This window comes from Leptodactylus fuscus, unplaced genomic scaffold (genome assembly GCF_031893055.1).
Source record: "Leptodactylus fuscus isolate aLepFus1 unplaced genomic scaffold, aLepFus1.hap2 HAP2_SCAFFOLD_97, whole genome shotgun sequence".
NCBI lineage: Eukaryota > Metazoa > Chordata > Amphibia > Anura > Leptodactylidae > Leptodactylus > Leptodactylus fuscus.
In genome coordinates, this window is record NW_027441023.1 from 201,234 (window position 1) to 224,611 (window position 23,378).

The following is a 23,378-nucleotide window of genomic DNA, read 5'->3' on the forward strand; positions in this document are numbered from 1 at the left end:
TTTCAATCCTGAAATATTACTGTGTCCATCAGTTATTAGATATATCAAACTGAAATGGCTGTTGCAAACACCAAAATATTTAGAACTAAAAATGATTAAGATTAATAGGGGTGCCCAAACTTTTTCATAGGACTGTATATTAAATATCCATTGCACATATATTATATATATATCCCGTGCACATATAATAAAATATCTGTACTACATTTCTATCATCTATCTGCTGAGCGGAGAGGTATCTGTACTACATTTCTATCATCTATCTGCTGAGCGGAGAGGTATCTGTACTACATTTCTATCATGTATCTGCTGAGCGGAGAGGTATCTGTACTACATTTCTATCATCTATCTGCTGAGCGGAGAGGTATCTGTACTACATTTCTATCATCTATCTGCTGAGCGGAGAGGTATCTGTACTACATTTCTATCATCTATCTGCTGAGCGGAGAGGTATCTGTACTACATTTCTATCATGTATCTGCTGAGCGGAGAGGTATCTGTACTACATTTCTATCATCTATCTGCTGAGCGGAGAGGTATCTGTACTACATTTCTATCATTCCTGTAAGAGCAGTGACACTCTGGACTGTTTCTATAACTACAGATGAGCGATTCTAAGTTGACAAAGTGGAATTTGATACGAATTTCAGGAAATATTCGATTTACGTCTAATTCGGATTTCCTGACAAATCACAGTTTTTTTCTGTCTTGGCTGCTGCACATGATTGGACAAGGGGCAGGAACTCTGGTAACGCAGGATCACCCTCAATGCCAGGTGTGCAGCCAATCAGCAGTCAAACATCCCTGTGATGTCACAGCCCTATAACTACCCTCTGCCATCTTAGTGCTAGTTCACATGTAAATTACTTGAGGCTTATTTTGGAGCCCCCTCCCGTAAAGTGAATGGGCTTCAAAAAACCGCACGGTAAAAAACGCGCGTTTTTCACCTCCCATTCACTTCTATTGCTTTCTTCAGGTGATAACGCCTGAAGAAAGGTCATGTGGCTTCTTTTTTCTGCTAGCGGCAAAAAACTGCTCACAGAAATAAAAAAGCTAGCAGTCTACATAGACCACTATTGTAAAGTGGCGGATTTTGAGGCGAAATCCGCCGTCAAAATCCGCCTCTTTGCCCCCGTGTGAACTAGCCCTTAGGTTCAAGCATTTTCCATTGTACTTAGTGCAGGGAGAGACATCAGCAGGCGCCGGGGAAAGGGGGAGAAAAAACATGAAACTGATAGTTTGCTCAATCGCAGTTCAGGGAAAGAGCATTAGAAATGTAGGGAAAGGATCGGGAGGAATTTCTACAGAGTATTGAAGCAGAACAGGGGTCATTTGGGGTGTCTGCAGCGTTGGTAATAGGAATGTTAGGGGCTCAAGACCCCCGAGTTATGTTGTCGTAGTTCTGATTGATCAGGAAGAAGTTTACGAGCTCGGGAGACATACAGACTGACACCAGGGTATCTTGTTCAGCATTCTTCAGTTTATTAAAGCAAAATGGACAGGTTTCTATAGCCTACGTGATTATACTACAGTCACATGGCACGATGTCCAAGTATGGTTACATAGTTCCGCTAACACATACATTCTACTTCAAACTGGTTTGTTGCAAAAACATCTTATGACAGAATACAAGAATGTTTCAGGGACCAAAATGTGCTAGTGTCCCTGTTTCTGATCAAGGCTACAGCCTGTCAGCACTTTCTGAACATACTGTTAACCCTTACAGGAACTACTACACCTCGCTGTACTGCCATTATACTAATGAGTGGTAAAATTCTAGGCCTTGTTGCCGCACATTAGTTGCCAAGAACAAGTATTATACAGTAATCTCGGGAGGTATCTGCTGTAAGGACTGTTCTTGGTGTCTATTAGTGGGGGGGAGTAAGGGGCTTATTCACCGTTGTGTGTTGAAGGGGGGAAATTCCAGCCAGTTTGCCCTGTATTAATTTCCATTTCATTTACTTATTTGATGTAACAGTATATCAGACAGAGAGGCGACAGGCCCTGCACAGGAGAGGGGCACAGGCTTAACTGTTTCTGGTGCAGGCACAGGTCACAGCAGAGTAAGGGGCAGGGCAGGTCGCAGCAGAGTAAGGGGCAGGGCAGGTCGCAGCAGAGTAAGGGGCAGGGCAGGTCGCAGCAGGGGTCAAACACAGAGGCCTGAGCTCCCAATGTCAGATAGTGGTCGTGTCTTGACCAGCAATCCAACGGGTTCTGGAATGGTTGACTCAGTCATCCACTTCATCCTAAGAAACCCCCCCAACAAAAGTTGGTGGGTTCGTCAGACACAAGTTGGCATTGCCCGGGAGCAGGCCCTGTACCCTCAGGTGTCCTCATCCTGCCTCTGTCCTTTTTTGTCCCCTCACCTAGAGAAGTCCTCTATGCTGTGGGCTCAGCTCCACTATACAGTGAGGAGGAGCCACTACTGGACAGTCAGCAGCTAATGGCCAGCCAAGATCTGGAGGAGACGGAAGGCAGATGACCTAGACACACTGTGGCAGTACTCACAAAACACAAGAAAACGCCGAGCGACACATAGTGTCACACAATTTTTGAATAGTGTGATAATAATAATTGTCACTTGTACAAGAGCCTGATTGGCCTCTTACCTTCTACAATTGTGAAGAGTCACAACAACCAATGGGCTTAAGGTAGACCCAATATGGGTGGCAGCGATCCTGCCCTTATATGACATGGAGGCGTCAAACAATGTAGGAAAAAATAGTGTGGAACACCCACAAAATGGTGGTTGGACAAAGCACACGCTGTTAAAGAGGACCTTTCATGGATTTGGGCACATGCGGTGTTATATATCTCTGGAAAACCGACAGTGCGCTGAATTCAGTCGGCTTTCCCGATCTGTGCCCCGGTTGAAGAGCTATCGGTGCTGGTACTGTAGCTCTTCACAGTCAGAAGGGCATTTCTGACATTGTCAGGAACGTCCTTCTTCAAAGCGGCGTCTATAGCGTTGTGCTCTGAGACTGGGGAGGAACGCCCCCTCCATCTATGGACGAGCAGTGTGAGCGTTCCTCCCCGGTCTCAGAGCACAGCGCTATAGATGCCGCTTTGAAGAAGGACATTCCTGACAATGTCAGAAATGCCCTTCTGACTGTGAAGAGCTACAGTACCGGCACCGATAGCTCTTCACCCGGGGCACAGATCGGGAAAGCCGACTGAATTCAGTGCATATCGGCTTTCCAGAGGTATATAACACCGCATGTGCCCAAATCCATGAAAGGTCCTCTTTAAAAAGTATTCGGCTTCACTTCACAAAGATGGAAGCAAATCACTCGTCATGCGACACAAGGAGCACTACGCGTTTCAGGATCACTATCCCTTTATCAAGTGCACACAGCCTAATAGATAAGAACACACACAACACCCCCGACTACAAAGAATATACATTTTCTAGAAATACATTGATGTGGTGACACATATGCTACCTTATTACCAGGATCCTGTATGAGCTTATAGACAATAACAATTCAGTACCCGAAAGCAGGAGCAGGTCCAAAACACAGAAGACATACAAATATTCCATTCACATGTCATCTCTGTTTTGGTGTCAAAGGAGGCCCCTATCACACTACAGGAGGAGCTTGAGTCTCTGCACGGTTCTTTATACCTGGCACTAACATCAACCTGTAAGGTTTAGTTGAGTCTGTAAGAGCAATATAAAAAAACAAAAAAACTTGATAGTCTTCAGTAGTTGATCCCTTTTTAATGGCTAACTCATAATGATGACAGGTTACAACGTTTCGGATCTCTCGGCTCCTTTCTCAAGTAAATTTAAAACATTTATATACAAAAAGGCATATAGGGTTAGAATTCCAGGGGGGGGGGGTTGTTAGTAATTGGTAGAGACAATGTAAACACTTACAGGTCCTTATCAGTTCACAGGTTTCTGTAAAGTGACATAAAACTATGTGACAAATTTAACCCCCTCTCCAGTGTTTGGAGTAGGGTCATAAATTTACACTCATGAATGCGTCGTTCTCTCTTTGATCTGAAATTCCCTCTCAAAACTAAAACGTTCATGTGATCAGTCATATTATGATTCTCATTGCAGAAATGTTTTGATACGGGAAGGTCCATTCTTCGTTCTTTAATTGTATGGCAATGTGAGTTCATTCGCATTCTAAGTTGCTGTCCGGTCTCTCCAACATACAGATTATCAGTGGGACATTTGGTGCACATTATTACATACACTACATTAGGTGTGTTACAGGTGAACGTACCTGGGACTTTATATTCCCTGTTAGTTTGGTATCTCTATCCTGTCGGTGGTCAGTATGTGAGGGCAGGTTTTGCAACGTTTCTGTCCACATGGAAATGTTCCTGTGTTAGTTGGAGGTGACAGTGAGCTGCTGACAACCATATTCCTGAGGTTTGGTGGCTGTCTGTAGCACAGGAGAGGGGGATCTGGGATTAACTCCCAATTTCTACAGTTTCAAACGCAAACTAAAGACGCATCTTTTCAGACAAGCCTATCACAATGTCTAACATAAACCCTTAACCGTCCTCTGTCCCCGCTCCCACACTACCCCACATGATATGATGTCATCTCAGGATAACTTTATAGGTCCAAGCTCCATCCACATGTTACAGGACACGACTGGTGACGGCTCATAAAGTCTTATGTTTGTGTAATGACAGTCACCTCTATTACAGAAGTGTCTGACCCCTGTATAAGTAATGCCGCCCCTGCTACCTCCTGTGTCACCCCCTCTACCTCATAGATTGTAAGCTCTTGTGAGCAGGGCCCTCAGTCCCATTGTGTGAAATGATTCTCTTTGTAATGTATCTGTCTGTATTTTAACCCTACAAATTGTACAGCGCTGCGGAATATGTTGGCGCTATATAAATAAAATGTATTATTATTATCTGGAAATATGGATGTTAGACGGTTGTCTTTTTGTAGTAGCAGATGTAGTTTGTGTGTGATACCTCTTAGCGTCTCCAGGTGGGGGTTATATGTGACAACCAAGGGCACCCGAGTGTTTTCCTGTTTGGTATTGTATTTTAATAACTCCGATCTTGGTACTCTGGTGGCTCTGGTGATTTGGTTATCATTTGTTTTTGGATGGTAACCCTGAAACGGTAGTAGGCCAGAGGTTTGGTGGTGCAGGTGGATAGGAAGTCACTCTCAAGCTTGGCCATGAAGAGATTAGCGTACTGTAGCGCCATTTTGCTACCCATTGCGGTGCCAGTCTGCTGTTCATGCGTTCATACCTCGCTTTTCCATGAAAATCTGGCAGGCGTTTACACCGTCCTGGTGTGGGATGTTGGAGTATAAGGATTCTACATCCATGGTGGCCAGGATGGTTCCATCTGGAAGGGGACCTATAGTGGATAGTTTATTTAATAGGTCTGTGGTGTCCTGAAGGTAGTTGGCTGTATCCTTCACTAAGGGTTTAAGAGTTCCCTCCACCCATCCAGAGAACTTTTGAGTAAGAGTCCCAACACATGAAATGATCGGTCTCCCTGGGTTCCCAGGTTTGTGCAGTTTTGGAAGCATATAAAAGGTTCCCGTTCTTGGACTTGCTGGTATGAGGCTGCTTAGGCCTTTGGCTCCATCAGATAGGCCAGAGATAACTTTTTTCAGTTTTTTAGAGTACTCCACTGTGGGGTCTGTATCCAACTAACACAGGAACATTTCCATGCAGACAGAAACGTTGCAAAACCTGCCTCCACATACTGACGACGGACAGGATAGAGATACCAAACTCTAACAGAGAATATAAAATCCCAGGTACGTTCACCTGCAGCACACCTAATGTAGTGTATGTAATAACGTGCACCAAATGTCCCACTGATAATCTGTATGTTGGAGAGACCGGACAGCAGCTTAGAATGCGGATGAACTCACATCGCCATACAATTAAAGAACGAAGACTGGACCTTCCCGTATCAAGAAAGGAGCCGAAGCGTTCCGAAACATAGTATTCTGTCGTCATTATGAGTTAGCCATTAAAAAGGTATCAACTACTGAAGACTATCAAGTTCTTTTGTTTTTTTTTTTATATTTCCAACCCACTGGCTAACACGGTACAAGAACGAACATTTTTCTGTAAGAGCAGTGAGACTACGGAGCTCTGAGTAAGGTGTCATGGGAAATTCATTATGTGAATCTAGAAGATATCTGGAGTCTAATAATATTCCAGGTTATCAGACTTACTATGGACTCAGGAAGGATTTATACCCCTCATTGTCTCTCCATACACAGGAATACTCACTGGTGAAGAAGACATCGGGGGACTGTGTGGCCCCCAGCAGCCGGGGCCCTATCACAGAGCCAGGAGGAGGAAGCAGGAGCCGGGGCCCCATCACAAAGCCCCTCCCCCTCTCTCCCTGATACATGAGCAGAAGATTCTAGAACTCACCAACAAGATGCTGGAGCTGCTGACTGGAGAGGTGACACTGCTGGGAAATTCTCCAGTAACAGCACTGGAGGGGGAGGGGTGATGACTGTATCATTGTGTTGTCAGGTTCCTATAAGGTGTCAGGATGTCGCTGTCTATTTCTCCATGGAGGAGTGGGAGTATTTAGAAGGACACGAGGATCGGTACAAGGAGGTGATGATGGAGGACCCCCGGCCCCCCCGGACATCACATGGTAAGAGGAGATATATATATTATATACAGACCCCCGGCCCCCCCGGACATCACATGGTAAGAGGAGACATATAGATGTGTGTGTATATATATATTTGTATACAGGTGTAGTGGAGTGTCCTGAATTTCTGCCATTACAAATGTTTTTCTAATGACTTTTCATTGGTTGTTGTTCGTGTTAGTGCTGCTACATCTGTATATACGGGGATATAGCGCCCTCTGCTGGGAGTCTCCTGTGATAGCAGTAACTGAGCAGTTACACTCGGAGGGGGCTCTATCTCTGCTCCAATGTCCCCCATGTATGGAATTATCCAAACCAATAAATATACTATTTCTTCTGCTCGATGAACATCCTGACGGAACAATTCTACATATCGTAAGATAGTGCCAGGAATATCTGCAAGACGTCATATAAAAATGGAGTCCTTGCATGGCTCGATGTTTTTTTGCATTAAGTAAGAAGAGGCGGAGTGTCAGGCGTCTTTATCCAGACCTTGATGTGCTTCGGTGTACAAGTGTTAGTTGTCACACAGACAGTCCAGGAACTGATTACGGCTTCGGGAAGACCGACTCAGCTGAGACCAGAGCAATGGAGCCTGGACAGGTACAGAAGGGAGAATGGAGACCCTCCGAGGGTGCACATTGGTAGCTCAGTTCCCAGGAGGTGCAGCTGCTAGTAAAGCGGAGTATGACAAACTCCATGTGAGGGAGGGAGAGTTCCCCTTGCACAGGCCAGACTGCTGAAGACTATGAGAGGAAGACAATGTTGTTATCTCTTTGTTCATCTCCTGTATCAAGTTGTTCTTCTTTCTCGAAGACTAGTAAAGTTTCTAAAACTCCAAACCCAGTGGCCATTACTATGTCCATCTACCTGTATTTGGTGCTAGTTGACTGGATGGGCACAGGTTCAGATCCTGCACCAAGTGGGTTTTGCCCTCCCAGAGGAAGATACCTGCAGCGGTGACCTTCTAAGCCCGGACACCTGCCCCATCCCAGGCGGAGGCAGTGTCAGTAGGAGCGCTCAGGAACCATCTGCCGAAGTGCAACAGCTCCAATGTTCTACTACAGACCTGAAAGGAGAGGTTGGAGTTGGTAGCCAGAATATGTATTGTGGCCCCTCGTTTGAAGGTGGAACAAACCCTGAGCATGCTGGGAGGAGTCCAGGAATAAGTGATCTTACAGCTGGCCAAACCCAGGAGAACCTTCGAACAGATCTGCGGCCAAATTCATTGTCACACTTTTCTATGCCATATGTTGATACGATTTTCATGAGCATTAGATTTGCCCACAAATCACTCTGTGCCCCTCTGCCAATAGCCACGTTGGCCGGACCACAATAAAGATAAAGAGGCCAATTCCTTCTACTACATAAATATGATTATAAGAAACTGAATTCAATTTGATTGGGTTGGTCACCTTAAATGGTGTTACCAGAAAAAAAAATTTGCAAAAATTCTTTATTAATTGTAGAACTTTTTGAACTTCAAATTTTTTCAGAATTTTTTTTTTTTTTTTTTTTTTTTTTTAAATCATAGGTCCTTAAGCAACTAGATATGTTGGACAAAGGGTTAACTCCTGCCCTAACTCTGCTATAGGTTGTGTGCTATACTACAGTACACAGATTATGCTGCCTCTAGTGTTCAACAGTGGGAAATGTGTGTGTGCACATACCTGGTTATATATATGTTTTTCTAGTTTTTTTAATGTAAAAAAATTAAAAGTTAAAAAACATTTATTCATTTACATGAATAAGAATTTAGTGACTTATTGCCTTAAAGGGATCCTATCATTCAATTGCCTTTTTTTCTCAGTAACACATAGGAATAGCCTTAAGAAAGGCTATTCTTCTCCTACTTTTCGTTGTTTTCTCCGTGCCGCCATTCGCTTGAAATCCCGTTTTTTGTCGGTATGCAAATGAGTTCTCTCGCAGCACTGGGGCGCGGGACCAGCGCTCAAACAGCACTGGGGGCATCCCCAATGCTGTGAGAGAACATTCTCCAGCATCGCCTCCATCTTCGTCAACAACAGCGTCTTCTCGCGTCTTCTTCCGGCGCGCAGGGGGTCAAAATTCAACGCATGTGTAAGTCGGCTCTGCCCGAGGCCAGCTGGCAGAGCCGACTTGCGCATGCATTGAATTTTGACTCCCCGCGCGCCGAAAGAAGACGTGTGAAAAGGCTCTTGCTGACGAAGATGGAGGCTCGCTGAGAGAGTTCACTTGCAGCATTGGGGATGCCCTCAGTGCTGTTTGAGCGATGGGGCCCACCCCCAGTGCTGCAAGAGAACTCATTTGCATATCAACAAAAATAGGATTTTAAGTGAACGGCGGCATGGAGAAAACAACGAAAGGTAGAAGAAGAATAGCTATTCTATAAGGCTATTCCAACATGTTGCTGAGAAAGAAAGGCATTTGAATGATGGGCTCCCTTTAAAGAGTAATGTCTCTATCTCTCTGTCATTGATTATATTATATATTGTTTGTGCGTTTCCAGCCTGTAATAAATTTCTCTACTTTTTGTTTTGAAAAAAAAATCTCAAAATCCTTTTTAATCCTACAGAAAATCACAGTAAGAACCTTGAGGAAAACTATAAAGTAGAAGATGAAGATATGGTATATACCCCTAATGTACATCCAGGAGGTCACAGTACAGATCCATCATATAATCCCCCGAATCATGAGGAACCTTCTGACCAACCACAGATCGTGACCACAAGTACCAGCCAGAAAGAGGGGGAAAGGTTTCAATGGGAAGGTGGAAAAGAGTTTAATAAGAGCTCAGATCTTCTTACACAGAGAATTCAGCCAGGAGATGAGCCATCTTCATGTTCAGAACATGGAGAATATTTCAACATTAAATCAAATTTTATTACATATGAGAGAAGTCACACTGAAGAGAAGTCATTTATATGTCCAGAATGTGGGAAATGTTTTAGCAATACATCAAATCTTGAAAGACATGTAAAAATTCATACAGGAGAGAAGCCACATGTGCGTTCTGAATGTGGAAAAAAAAAATCAGATAAATCAAGGCTCATTAAACATCAAGGAAAAAATACAGGAAAGAAGCCGTACTTATGTTCAGAGTGTGGGAAATACTTTACAAAGAAGGAAAATTTTGTTGTGTATCAGAGAAATCACACAGGAGAGAAGCCATACTCATGTTCTGAATGTGGAAAATGTTTTACAGATAAATCAAAACTCATTAGACATCAGAAAAATCACACAGGAGAGAAGCCATATTCATGTTCTGAATGTGGAAAATGTTTAAAAGATAAATCAAGTCTCACTAAACATCAAAAAAATCACAAAGGAGAGAAGCCGTATTCGTGTTCAGAGTGCGGAAAATGTTTTTTGATCAAGGATAATTTTGTTGTGCATCAAAGAATTCATACAGGAGAGAAGCCATATTCATGTTCTGAATGTGGAAAACGTTTTACAAGTAAATCAGGTCTCATTAGACATCAGAGTAATCACACAGGAGAAAAGCCATATTCATGTTCAGAGTGTGGGAAATCTTTTATAACGAAGGTTGGATTTGTTGTGCATCAGGGAATTCACACAGGAGAGAAGCCGTATTCATGTTCAGAATGTGCAAAAAGTTTTAGAGATAAATCAAATTATATTAGACATCAGAGAATTCACACAGGAGAGAAGCCATATGTGTGTTCTGAATGTGGAAAGTGTTTTTCAAATAAATCAAATCTTATTAAACATGGGAGAATTCACACAGGAGAGAAGCCGTATTCATGTCCAGATTGTGGGAAATGTTTTATTTCAAAAGCCAAATTTAATGATCATCAGAGAAGTCACACGGGAGAGTTTATGGAAAATAAGACCACTCTTGTTTGAAGTTCACAGACATTAAACAGCCAATAAGAGTCTATTTTTGGTTGACATTAGCTTGTATCTGCGAGGTCAATGTGACCGGGATCCATGGAGGAAAAGTCTGGTGGATATAAACTGTGAAGCTGAATTGTCACCATGAAAAAGGAAGGAGACCCTGTGTGACATGTATATTATATGATATATGGACGTATCGATGTCTGATTGTTATGTAGGGGATGACTCCTAAATAGAGATTGGGGCTAATAGCCCAGAAAGAACTGCTGGACTGTAATAAACAATGAGTGATTACACATTCTGGAGTGTGGGCTATTCCTTGGTGCATCAGGGAACTTCCCCAACAACAAAGACATAGAGGGCTTAAAGGGATAAATCTCAGCTCTGATTGTAGATACAACTACAGGTCTAATTGTAACGTTGTATCACAGAGCCCGGCCATTCATTTACTATATAGCACCAGCACATTTCACTTTGCAGTTGGTCTCTGTCCCATATAGGGCTCACAATCTAATTCCCTTATCATTATGCCTTTGGAGGAGGAAACCGAGCACCCAGAACATACAAACTTCTTTTTGTCCTTGGTGGGATTGGAGCAACCACCATTGTAGGTCTAAGGTCACTGATGACTCGTAGGCAGCATAAAAGGCTTATAATGGTGGAGATGGTAAATTTGTACAGAAAGATTAGAATAAGACAAATAGGAAATAATACACAGATAATACAGTGTGGGGGGTTCTGGGGATTAGTGTAGTGTTATACTAGAGAGAGATAGGAGATAATACACAGATAATACAGTGTGGGGGGTTCTGGGGATTAGTGTAGTGTTAGGAATAGAGAGAGATAGGAGATAATACACAGATAATACAGTGTGGGGGGTTCTGGGGATTAGTGTAGTGTTAGGAGAGAGAGATAGGAGATAATACACAGATAATACAGTGTGGGGGGTCTGGGGATTAGTGTAGTGTTAGGAAAGAGATAGGAGATAATACACAGATAATACAGTGTGGGGGGTTCTGGGGATTAGTGTAATGTTAGGACTAGAGAGAGATAGGAGATAATACACAGATAATACAGTGTGGGGGGTTCTGGGGATTAGTATAGTGTTAGGAGAGAGAAAGGAGATAATACACAGATAATACAGGGGGGGGGGGTTCTGGGGATTAGTGTAGTGTTAGGACTAGAGAGATAGGAGATAATACAGTGTGGGGGTGTGATGAATCAGACCCCATTCATGATTCTCAGCTATATTTATAACTATCTATGTATTGTATCAGTGTGATGAATCGGACTACAATCATGATTCTCAGCTGTATATATATTTAATTATCTATGTATTGTATTGACTGACCCTCAGAGCTGTATATCTTGGAGGTGGTGGTCGAGATGGCTTAGCTGGTCTGTAATTCCCCATTTGCCTCAGATGGATTCCCTCTACCTGATTAGCAGGATGTGAGAGATAGTGTCCACGATTACTCCCTGGAAGTGGCTTTGATCATCCCTGTGTTTCACCCTGGGCATGGCATTAGCATGTCTGTGCGAACTTCGTTAATCCTAGCAGGGGGCCATCTTGGCTCAGTGCACTGAGGGTTCTAGTAACACCTAGTAGTAGACTGCTTGACTCCGTAAAAACTTCAAACAGTTATAGGTTTTTTGATAATAATCTCTCCGAGGGAAGATGCTACCATTATGACAATTATATCTTTTGGTGCGTAGTAGTGAGACGCACGTTTTTAACCCAAAAACTTTAAACCTACGGGCCTGGGAAAAGCCCAGGCCTAGTCCTCGTTACTCATCGGTAATTGAGTTATCATGTTTGGTGTCAATGTGTTGGGGAACTCGCTGTGAACTTCATCATGCCACTGGTTTGACCGTATGATCATGTGATGAGGAATTATGACCATTTATAGTTATTTGATTGCCAAGATAGAGGGTGGTCCGAAAGCCCTGATGATGTCATTTCAAGGTGGAGCCCAGGGTCAATATAAGATTGACCTGGGGCGGAGATTCGGTTCTTCTTGTTCTTCTCTGACCTTGCATCTGGACACATGTGAGCAAGTAGGCTCTGTGTGTGGCCCCCTCCCCCCTTGCTGGGGGGAAGGACGGGGCAGAAGCGGCCATGTGCACCCATGTGCTGAGAGACAAAGAATACCATGCGGCTGAGGGACTTTGAAAGAGAGCCATGTACTACTTTAACGCTAATGGACTTATGGAATTATGAGGACTATGATGTAACTCCTATCTGATCATGGATTCATGGACTATGGACTCTTTACATCGGTATGGAAAAACTCTCTTTATTGCTATATGCTATGGGGGGTGCTGCAGGTGCCCCCACCAGAGACTTTAATGGACTGTATCTCCTGCCTTGTGGGTACCATGCGTTGGCTGCAGAATCGCCGGGTGCCTAAGGACTGTTTCTGTTTCTAATCTTTTAATCTCTTTAATCTGTTTTATCTCACTGCACTGTAACATACCTTCTCTGTAACCATATAAGCTTGTGACCGCCAGGGTATATCTTTATATATATTTCTGGTTGACCTAGTATCGACCATCTTGGGTTAATAAAATGTTAAAACTTTAGAAGGCTCTTCTCGTATTATCCTATAAGGCCCGGTCCTCTCTCTGGGTTTGTGGGAGCGGACGGTATAGTTAAGAAGGCGATCGCGGTTTCCGCCCGTGGCGAAGGCCGGGTGGGCCACAGGTTGCAGCCTGGTGGCTGAGGTGCGGGTCGTGTCCTCGCGCCTTGGGGGCCGGAGGCCAGGGTGGAAAGGGGCGATACGTCACAGGGGGGTTCTGGGGATTAGTGTAGTGTTAGGACTAGAGAGATAGGAGATAATACACAGATAATACAGTGTGGATGGTTCTGGGGATTATGCTTAAACGGGTTTTATTAAAGATTTTTCAATAAAATACAAAACGAGCAACAAGAAAATAAGTCGAGCAACAATGAAGTAGCATAGAAATCAGCGGGCTGGGAGGCCAAAAAGACCCCCCCTCCGCACAAACCAAATACAGCCCAACGAAAAGAAGAAGAGGGAATAAGGAGTGGACAAGAAACAAACAAACAAACACAAGACAAAGACGAAGAAACCACAAACAAGATGAAAGAAGCAAGGAAGAAAAGGAGAAGAAAACAGACGGCCATGCTACACTCATGCAAAGGCAGAAGAGAAGGCAGACGATTCCTGGAACATAACCCAGGGATGCCATCGAAGTTCAAACTTGGAATAAGCGGGAGAGTCCTCCGCCACCAAGGTCTCCATCCGCTGAATAAGAAGGAACTCCTGGAGGAACTCAGGGAGGGAGGGGTGGGGCTGCGCCAGCGTCTTGGAATAACAGCCCTGGCGGCCGTGAGAAAGTGCCCCAGGAGGTCCTTCTTAATCTCCGACAGCTTGCCAGGAATGACAGACAGAAGTGCCAGCTGGGGAGAAACAGTCACCGAGCGCCCACTGACCCTGGAATACAAAGAAAACGCCGCATCCCAGAAGGGGCGCAGAACGTCACAATCCCACCAAATGTGCAGCATAGTGCCCCTAGCGGAGCCACAGCGCCAACATAAGTCTGAAACTGCAGGAAAAATCCTATGAAGAAGCACTGGACACCTATACCACCGGGACAGAATCTTATAATTTCTCTCCTGAGCGCTACACAGGAGGGCCATCCTGTGAGAAAGCAGGAAGGACCGGTCCCAATCCGCAGATGACAGACTCACAGGGAGGTCGGCATTCCAGGCAGCGACGTAGGGATGGAGTTCCGCAGTGACATCCGAAAGGAGAACATCATACAATAGCGAAAGAGCACGAGGGGGAGGGGTCTGTCGCCCAATATAAGATTCTAAAGCTAAGGATGGAGAAGAGAGGTGAGAGGCGAGCGAGAACTGCTTCAAAAAGGACTGAAGTTGGGCGTACTCCAACCACGATAGGCGCAGGTCAGGGTGAGAGCTACAGAGCTGGGCAAAAGGAAGGAGCGGAGAATCACCCGCCACCTCCTGAAGACGAGTATCACTCACTCTGTCCCAACAGAGGAAACGGTCAACAGAGCATCCAGGGGGGAACATAGGGTTGTCAAAGAGGGGGGTCAAAGGGCCCGGGACACGGGCCAAGCGGCCAGAAGAACAAACCAGATCCCACACCTTCAGGAAGTGCGAAGGGAGAATGTAAAGGCCAGGGGATTTGGGACGAAAATGCGGTGGAGTCCACGGCCAAGAGGATAGCGAAGATGATATCAGATCGAATTCAATGGAAACCCACTGCTTATCATGGCGACGGAATTGCCAATCAAACAGACGAAGCAAAACCGAGGCACGATAGTAAAGGCGCACATCCGGGAGGCCAACGCCTCCCCTGGACTTACGCCTGACAAGAGTACTGAACCCAAGTCTGCTCCGAGAAGAGCCCCACACAAACCTCCCAAACAAGGACTGAACCCGAGCCAAAAAAGCGCGTGGGAGAGGGATGGGAAGGGCTTGGAATAAATACAGGAATCGGGGGAGGACATCCATCTTAAGGGCATGAATTCAGCTAAACCAAGAGGGGAGACGAACGCCATAAGAACGTAGGTCAGTAGTAATGGTATCCAAAAGTGGGAGATAATTAAGTTGGAACAGGGAAGCAGGGTCAGGGGAAATGCGGATCCCTAAGTATTTAAAGGAGGAAGGTTGCCACCTAAAAGGGAAAGACTGCGCCAAGAATTCAGCCTCGGAAGGGGGAAGCGAGACATTAAGGGCCTCACTCTTAGATAAATTGACTTTAAAATTACTAAGGGCACCAAAACGGGAAAATTTCCGTAAAACAGCCAGAAATTATACCCGCGGTTCGGAGACATACAGCAGAAGGTCGTCCGCATACAGCGCCACTTTAACCACACGGGACCCTAATTGTATACCGTGGACATCTGAACAACGGCGCAACACCACCGCCAGATGCTCCATCACCAAAGCAAAGAGCAACGGCGAGAGGGGGCAACCTTGGCGGGTACCGTTACGGACCGGAAAGGAATGCGAAATCACTCCGTTCGCCCGAACACACGCCGACGCATTCCCATAGAGAGCCAAGATCTTGCCCAAAAATCCTGAGTCAACACCGATCTGTACAAGGGTCTCCCGAAGAAATCCCCAATGGATGCGATCGAACGCCTTTTCGGCATCAATCGAAAGCAAGCAAAGAGGAACCCTAGCAGAGCGGGCTAAGGAGATGGCAAGAACAGTTTTGCAAACATTATCCCGCGCTTCCCGACCCGGGATAAAGCCGACCTGATCACTATGAACCAAAGCAGGCATGAAGGGAGAAAGGCGATTTGCCAACAATTTCGCATACAATTTCACATCTATATTAATTAAGGAAATAGGCCGGTAACTCCCCGGGCACACAGGATCCTTACCAGGCTTAGGAATCACAGTGATCAGAGCAGACAACGATTGCACAGAAAACGGAGACGAATCCCCCACACTATTAAACACCCGCGCCAGATCCGGGGAAAGGAGAGAGCTGAAACATTTATAAAAACGAGCGGAGAACCCGTCTGGTCCCGGCGCCTTACCCGCAGGTGTAGACTGAATCACCGCGGCGACTTCCTCTAACGAAAATGGCATCTCAAGGGCTTCCGCATCAGAACAAGAAAGGGAGGGAAGAGCAGTATCCGAGACATAATGACGGATCTTGTCTCTGAGCACCGACGGATCCAAATCCGCGTAACGACCGCGAATATCATACAAGTTTGAATAAAACGAGCGGAACTCCGCGGCAATGTCAGTGGGATTATGAACAAGCCCACCCGACCCTGTACGCAGACGCGGAACGTACGCAGGGGAATCTCGCGGATGGAGCAAACTCATAGTAATGTTTTTTTAACGCGGTCCCTGAAGCGCAGATATTTCCCGTCCAAAAGGGTGCGAAGTTCCTCCCTAGCATTAATAAGCTCCGTGAAGGTTGAACGGGAGCCAGTCTGTTTATGGGACAGCTCCAGGTCGTGGATCCGGTCCAAAAGGGCAGTAACCCCAACGGCTCGCTCCCTCTTGAGACGAGCACCATGTTGAATAAGAACCCCCCTCACCACGCATTTCATAGCCTCCCATTGCATAGGGAGGGAAGTAGGGTCAAGAGAATGATCAAGCCAAAAATTTCGAATGGTCTCCCCGACAGCCTCCTTACAAGAGATGTCCTTCAAGAGGCCCTCGTTCAAGCGCCAGTTAAAAGGGCGACGCAACAAGCCAGGAATATCCAAGGACAAATGGACAGGAGCATGGTCCGACCAAAGAGCCGAGTCGATACGGACTACCGGGGACCAAGACAGGGCGTGGTGGCTAGTCAAGAAAAAGTCAATGCGACTATACGAGTTATGAGCCGGGGAGAAATAAGTATAATCCCGACCCTGAGGGTGCAGAATACGCCAAACATCGACCAATTGGGAATTATGAAGGACTGACAACAAACGGCGCAATTGCGAGGGAGCGTGGGAGGGACGCGGGGGGGAGGAGTCAACATGAGGGTCCAGAACGAAATTAAAATCACCACCCAAAACTACAACCCCCTCACTGAAGTCTGCCAATCTGCGGATAAGGGACCTACAGTACGCCAATTGACCCTGATTCGGGATTTAGCAACCGGCCACGGTGAGAACCGTACCTCCCGTGTGCAATTTCAAGAAGAGAAACCTACCCTCGGGGTCGATACAGGTGTCCAGAACCTCATGCTGTAAGGAACGTTGGATAGCAATCGAGACTCCCTTGGACTTAGCAACTGGATTGACGCTGTGGAACCACTTAGGGAAGTGACGACTGCGAATATCCGGGACGTGGTCCTTCTTAAAATGGGTTTCCTGCAAAACAAGGACATGTGAGCGCTGTTTATGCAACTGATACAAAATCTGATTACGCTTTTGAGGGACATTAAGGCCCCTAGCATTGAGGGTGCAAAAATTAACAGAGGACATGGCCAAGGGAAAAGAAAAGAAAGAAGAAAGGGACGAAACAACTGGGAGACAAACAGAAAACAATCAAGGAGGACAAAGAAGAGAAGGAAAAGGAGAGGAAAAACAAACAGAAGAGAGACACAAAAGAAAGGAAAATAAGAAAAACAAGAACAACCAAGTGGGGTGGAGGGAAGAACTCCACACAAATAGGTGGGGAGACGGCAAAGAAAAGAGTTGCCAAAGACCACGCAAACAGAAAGCATGGAGACCCCGGTGGGAAACGGGCTTTTCGAAATAAAGAAGCCGGCACCCCATCCCAGGCCCCCAGGCGAAAACACCAAAACCATGAATAATCTAACACAATATAAAACGCTGACCAACAAATTAGAACATCAGGGGTCCGCACGCCGCCGCCTAGGGCGTCTCTGCAAAAACAAAAACAGAGGAAATGGAGAGAGCGGACCAAACAAAAGAACTATTCCGTAGAGAGGGTGGGAACCCTGCAAATAATCACAAACCAAACACGTCCCAGTACCCTCCCACAAATGTCCCAAAAATAGGAAGAGAGTCCACTTCGAGCAAACAGGAACGACACCAGCAGCTATAGCAATCAGGTGGAAGCGCCAGAAGCAGCCAAAGACAGATCCGCCCCCTCCGGGGAGCAGGTCTTACGACGCCTCCTAGAGCGCCTCTGAGGGCGAGCAGGTGGAGCCAACAGAAGATCACCAGGGAACGGAGGCCAAGAAAGGGCAGGGACCGACGGGAGACCCAAGGCAGAGGCAAAATTGTAAAGTTCATCCGGATGGGACATGGAGACAACACGACCGCCATGACGGACCTGCAGACGGAAAGGGAAGCCCCAGGTATACGGTACTTGATGCTGGTTGAGAACTTCCAAGAGAGGCTTCAGTGCCCTCCGTTTAGCAAGGGTGAGGCGAGACAAGTCCGGAAGAAGCTATATCTCAGTGTCCTGGAACAGAACCTTTGGGGCTTCCTGGACTTTGTGCATAATTGCCTCCTTCAGCTGGTAGCGGTGAACCCTGCAGATGACATCTCGAGGCCTATTGTCATCAGGAGGGCGCGCACCCAGGGAGCGGTGCGCGCGGTCAAGTTCAATGGGCGAATCCAAGGGGGCCCCCAGAATGGAATTGAAGATGGTGCGCAGGGTAGTATCCAAATGTTGCGACTCAACGGATTCAGGAAGACCCCGCACTCTAATGTTATTACGTCGATTGCGATTCTCCAGGTCATCCAACATATCGGACAGAAACCGCAGCTGTTGAGTGTGAGAAGCAATGGTCGCCTCATGGGTGGAAAGCTGAGAGATGCGGGAAGCAGAGGCCGCCTCAAGGGAATCCACTTTGGTCTCCAGTTATTGTACAGAGGAATGGACAGCGGAGAGTTCCGATTTGTAAGACTGCTCGAGTCGCACCACATAGTCCTCCATATCCGACTTGGTGGGGACAGCCGCCAAGTGGGCGCTAAGGCGGTGTAGCTCCACAAGAGTATCAGCAATGGAGGCAGGAGAAGCACCAGCAGGGTCAGTCGCAATACAAAAACGTGGCCCACAATCCACAACAGCAGAAGATAATCCAGGAGGGGCCGGCAAGGAAGCAGTAGAAGCTGGATGGCCCTGGGGAGGCCGGGAAGGAGCAACAGGAGGGGGGCCAGATCCCCTGGGATCAGCAGACAGGGGGGATAGGCCACAGTCCTCAGGAGGGGCACAGTCCGGGGCCAAATGACACAGGGGTACTGTCCTAGGATCCAGGGACACACCAGTAGAGCCCGAAGGGGATGCAGGGGCCAGCTGTGAGGGGGAGGACACAGTAGGGAACCAGGCAGACCTGTCCTCACCCCAAGCAAGGGCCATAGGGGCGACATGCATAGGCTCCAGAGCGGGGGACAACAGTGGGGCTGCGGGAGAGGGCGGCAGAGACGGCCAGGAGCTGTCCGTACCATGAGCAGGCAGAAGGGAGGGCAGAGGAGAGTCGCGGCCTACCTGACCGGCATCACTCATTCCAGGGGAGAGAAGAGCAGAGCCGCAGGAGAGATGCGCTGGTGGACGGGAGTCATCTGATGGCAAGGCGACCAGACCATCGCAGGAGGCAGGAGAACGGCCGCCCGCGTCATCAGAGGCAGCCGGGGAGCGAGTCGGCAATGCGGAAGGCCGGCCGCGTGGAGTAGCTGCAGTGACGGGCGCCATCTTGGATCCGGCCGGGGAAGAGACCTCTTCACAGTGCGGCACCCGGAGGAAGCGGGTAATAGACGAGGGTCCAGGAGGTCCAGGAAGGGTAGAAGAGGACCGCTGGGAAGGCCTTCGGTTCTTCCCCATCTCCAGGTAAGTGAAAGTCGTGCCGGTGAGCAGAAAAATGGCGTTTCACCGAGGGCCAGAGACGGAGCAGAGGAAACAAACGTCCTCACTCCTCCATGGCCAAGCCACGCCCCCCCTGGTTCTGGGGATTAGTGTACTGTTAGGACTAGAGAGATAGGAGATAATACACAGATAATACAATGTGGGGGGTTCTGGGGATTAGTGTAGTGTTAGATTTAGAGAGAGATAGGAGATAATACACAGATAATACAGTGTGGGGGGTTCTGGGGATTAGTGTAGTGTTAGGACTAGAGAGAGATAGGAGATAATACACAGATAATACAGTGTGGGGGGTCTGGGGATTAGTGTAGTGTTAGATTTAGAGAGAGATAGGAGATAATACACAGATAATACAGTGTGGGGGGTTCTGGGGATTAGTGTAGTGTTAGGACTAGAGAGAGATAGGAGATAATACACAGATAATACAGTGTGAGGGGTTCTGGGGATTAGTGTAGTGTTAGATTTAGAGAGAGATAGGAGATAATACACAGATAATACAGTGTGGGGGGTTCTGGGGATTAGTGTAGTGTTAGGACTAGAGAGATAGGAGATAATACACAGATAATACAATGTGGGGGGTTCTGGGGATTAGTGTAGTGTTAAATTTAGAGAGAGATAGGAGATAATACACAGATAATACAGTGTGGGGGGTTCTGGGGATTAGTGTAGTGTTAGGACTAGAGAGAGATAGGAGATAATACACAGATAATACAGTGTGGGGGGTTCTGGGGATTAGTGTAGTGTTAGGACTAGAGAGAGATAGGAGATAATACACAGATAATACAGTGTGGGGGGTTCTGGGGAATAGTGTAGTGTTAGGTCTAGAGAGAGATAGGAGATAATACACAGATTATACAGCATCCTAGCATCATGGGTAACTATTATTCTAGACGTTCCTCTCCCGATTACTGTTCAAGCTGGCAACTCCGACCGGCACACAGACCACGTTTCTGTCATGTGAATGCAGCCTTAGAGCATCCATTAGTACACGGTGTGCACAGACGGTGTAGTGACAGGTATAGCAGCCGTATCAATCAATCACAAATTCTCAGTCTCTAATCCGACTCCAATCAGTATTGTGTGTTACTGCACTGCCCGCTGCAGCAGCTGCCGGAATAAATCCTCATTCTCAAAGTCAAATAGCCATCTGTTCTGTGTGTGTATAAGGGCTCGTTCACATCTGCGCCCGGTTTCCGTTCTTCAGGTTTCCGTTTCCTGCACAAAACAGAGGCAGGAGACGGAAACCTGCAGGACTCTTTCATTTGAATGGGTTTGAAAGATGTCCGGCCATGAGCGGCGGTGAGCGTTTTATGCTCTCAACAGCGAAACCGTTTTTTTAAAATTGGACACAGAGTCGGACATGCAGTACTCTGTGTCCGGTTTAAAGAAAAACAGTTTCATGGTGGAGAGCATAAAACGCTCACCACCGCTCACGGCCGAACCCGCTCTGACAGGTTTCCGTCGGAGACCCGGAACGCAGACCCGAACGCAGGTGTGAAGGAAGAACCATGAAGTCTTGTCATTTCTGGTGATATTTGGATATTGTATTATTATTATTTATTTATATAGCACCATTAATCCCATGGTGCTTTACATTATTATATTAATCCCATGGTGCTCTGTACATTATTATATTAATCCCATGGTGCTCTGTACATTATTATATTAATCCCATGGTGCTCTGTACATTATTATATTAATCCCATGGTGCTCTGTACATTATTATATTAATCCCATGGTGCTCTGTACATTATTATATTAATCCCATGGTGCTGTACATTATTATATTAATCCCATGGTGCTCTGTACATTATTATATTAATCCCATGGTGCTCTGTACATTATTATATTAATTCCATGGTGCTGTACATTATTATATTAATCCCATGGTGCTCTGTACATTATTATATTAATCCCATGGTGCTCTGTACATTATTATATTTATTCCATGGTGCTCTGTACATTATTATATTACCGTAATCCCATGGTGCTCTGTACATTATTATATTAATTCCATTGTGCTTTACATTATTATATTAATCCCATGGTGCTCTGTACATTATTATATTAATCCCATGGTGCTCTGTACATTATTATATTAATCCCATGGTGCTCTGTACATTATTATATTAATCCCATGGTGCTCTGTACATTATTATATTAATCCCATGGTGCTCTGTACATTATTATATTAATCCCATGGTGCTCTGTACATTATTATATTAATCCCATGGTGCTCTGTACATTATTATATTACCGTAATCCCATGGTGCTCTGTACATTATTATATTAATCCCATGGTGCTCTGTACATTATTATATTAATCCCATGGTGCTGTACATTATTATATTAATCCCATGGTGCTCTGTACATTATTATATTAATCCCATGGTGCTCTGTACATTATTATATTAGTCCCATGGTGCTCTGTACATTATTATATTATTCCCATGGTGCTGTACATTATTATATTAATCGCATGGTGCTCTGTACATTATTATATTAATCCCATGGTGCTTTACATTTGGGGGCTACATACAATACACAGAATATACAGGTAGATATAATACTAACAGTGACCGACTGGCACAGTGGGGTAGAGGGCCCGGCCCGTGAGGGCTTACAGTCTATGAGGGAAGGGGGGAGAGACAGAAGGAGAGGGGGAGACTGTACAGATGGGGGTGCGGTGATAGTGTTATTGGGGAGTGTAGGCCTTCCTGAATAGGGGAGTCTTCAGGGCCTTCTTGAAGCCTGTGATTGTGGGGGTCAGTCTTATGTGTCGTGGTAAGGAGTTCCAAAGTATGGGGGATGCACGAAAGAAATCTTGGAGGCGGTTGTGTGAGGAGCGGATGAGGGCAGAGCGGAGTAGGAGGTCATTGGAGGATCTGAGGTTACGTGTGGGCAGGTAGTGGGAGATTAGGTCAGAGATATATGGAGGGGACAGGTGAGGATGAGGTCAGAGATATATGGAGGGGCCAGGTGAGGATGAGGTCAGAGATATATGGAGGGGACAGGTGAGGATGAGGTCAGAGATATATGGAGGGGACAGGGTGTGGATGAGGTCAGAGATATATGGAGGGGACAGGTGAGGATGAGGTCAGAGATATACGGAGGGGACAGGGTGTGGATGGCTTTGTATGTTAACGTTAATAGCTTGAACTCAATTCGCTGGGCTATGGGTAACCAGTGGAGGGACTGGAAGAGGGGAGCAGCCGATGAGGATCGGGGGGTGAGGTGGATTAAGCGAGCAGCGCAGTTTAGGGTGGACTGGAGGGGGGCGAGGGTGTTAGCTGGGAGTCCATGGAGAAAGGTGTTGCAGTAGTCTAGGCGGGAGATTATGAGGGCCTGGACGAGCATCTTGGTAGTTTCAGGGGTGAGGAAGGAGCGGATTCGATGGATGTTCTTGAGCTGGAGGTGGCAGGAGGTGTTGAAGGTTTGAACGTGTGACTTAAAGGATAGGTCAGAGTCCAGGGTTACCCCAAGACATCGGGCCTGTGGGACAGGGGTAATTGTGGTTCTGTTAACTTTGATAGATAGGTCTGGTGGAGGGGCCACATGGGGTGGGGTGAAAATGATGAACTCCATTTTCTCCATGTTCAGTTTGAGAAAGCAGGAGGAGAGGAAGGAGGCTACGGCCGCTAAG

At 46.3% G+C, this 23,378-nt stretch overlaps 1 protein-coding gene across 1 annotated transcript; it reads left to right on the forward strand.

Annotated features, from left to right (window-relative positions):
* The first annotated feature begins 6,653 nt into the window (after positions 1-6,653).
* On the forward strand, positions 6,654-10,736 carry LOC142189034 (uncharacterized). The gene is made up of 2 exons (XM_075262107.1): positions 6,654-6,671; positions 9,170-10,736. The coding sequence occupies exon 2, from the start codon at positions 9,220-9,222 to the stop codon at positions 10,459-10,461; it is 1,242 nt and encodes a 413-aa protein (XP_075118208.1). The 5' UTR covers positions 6,654-6,671; positions 9,170-9,219; the 3' UTR covers positions 10,462-10,736.
* Positions 10,737-23,378: the final 12,642 nt, after the last annotated feature.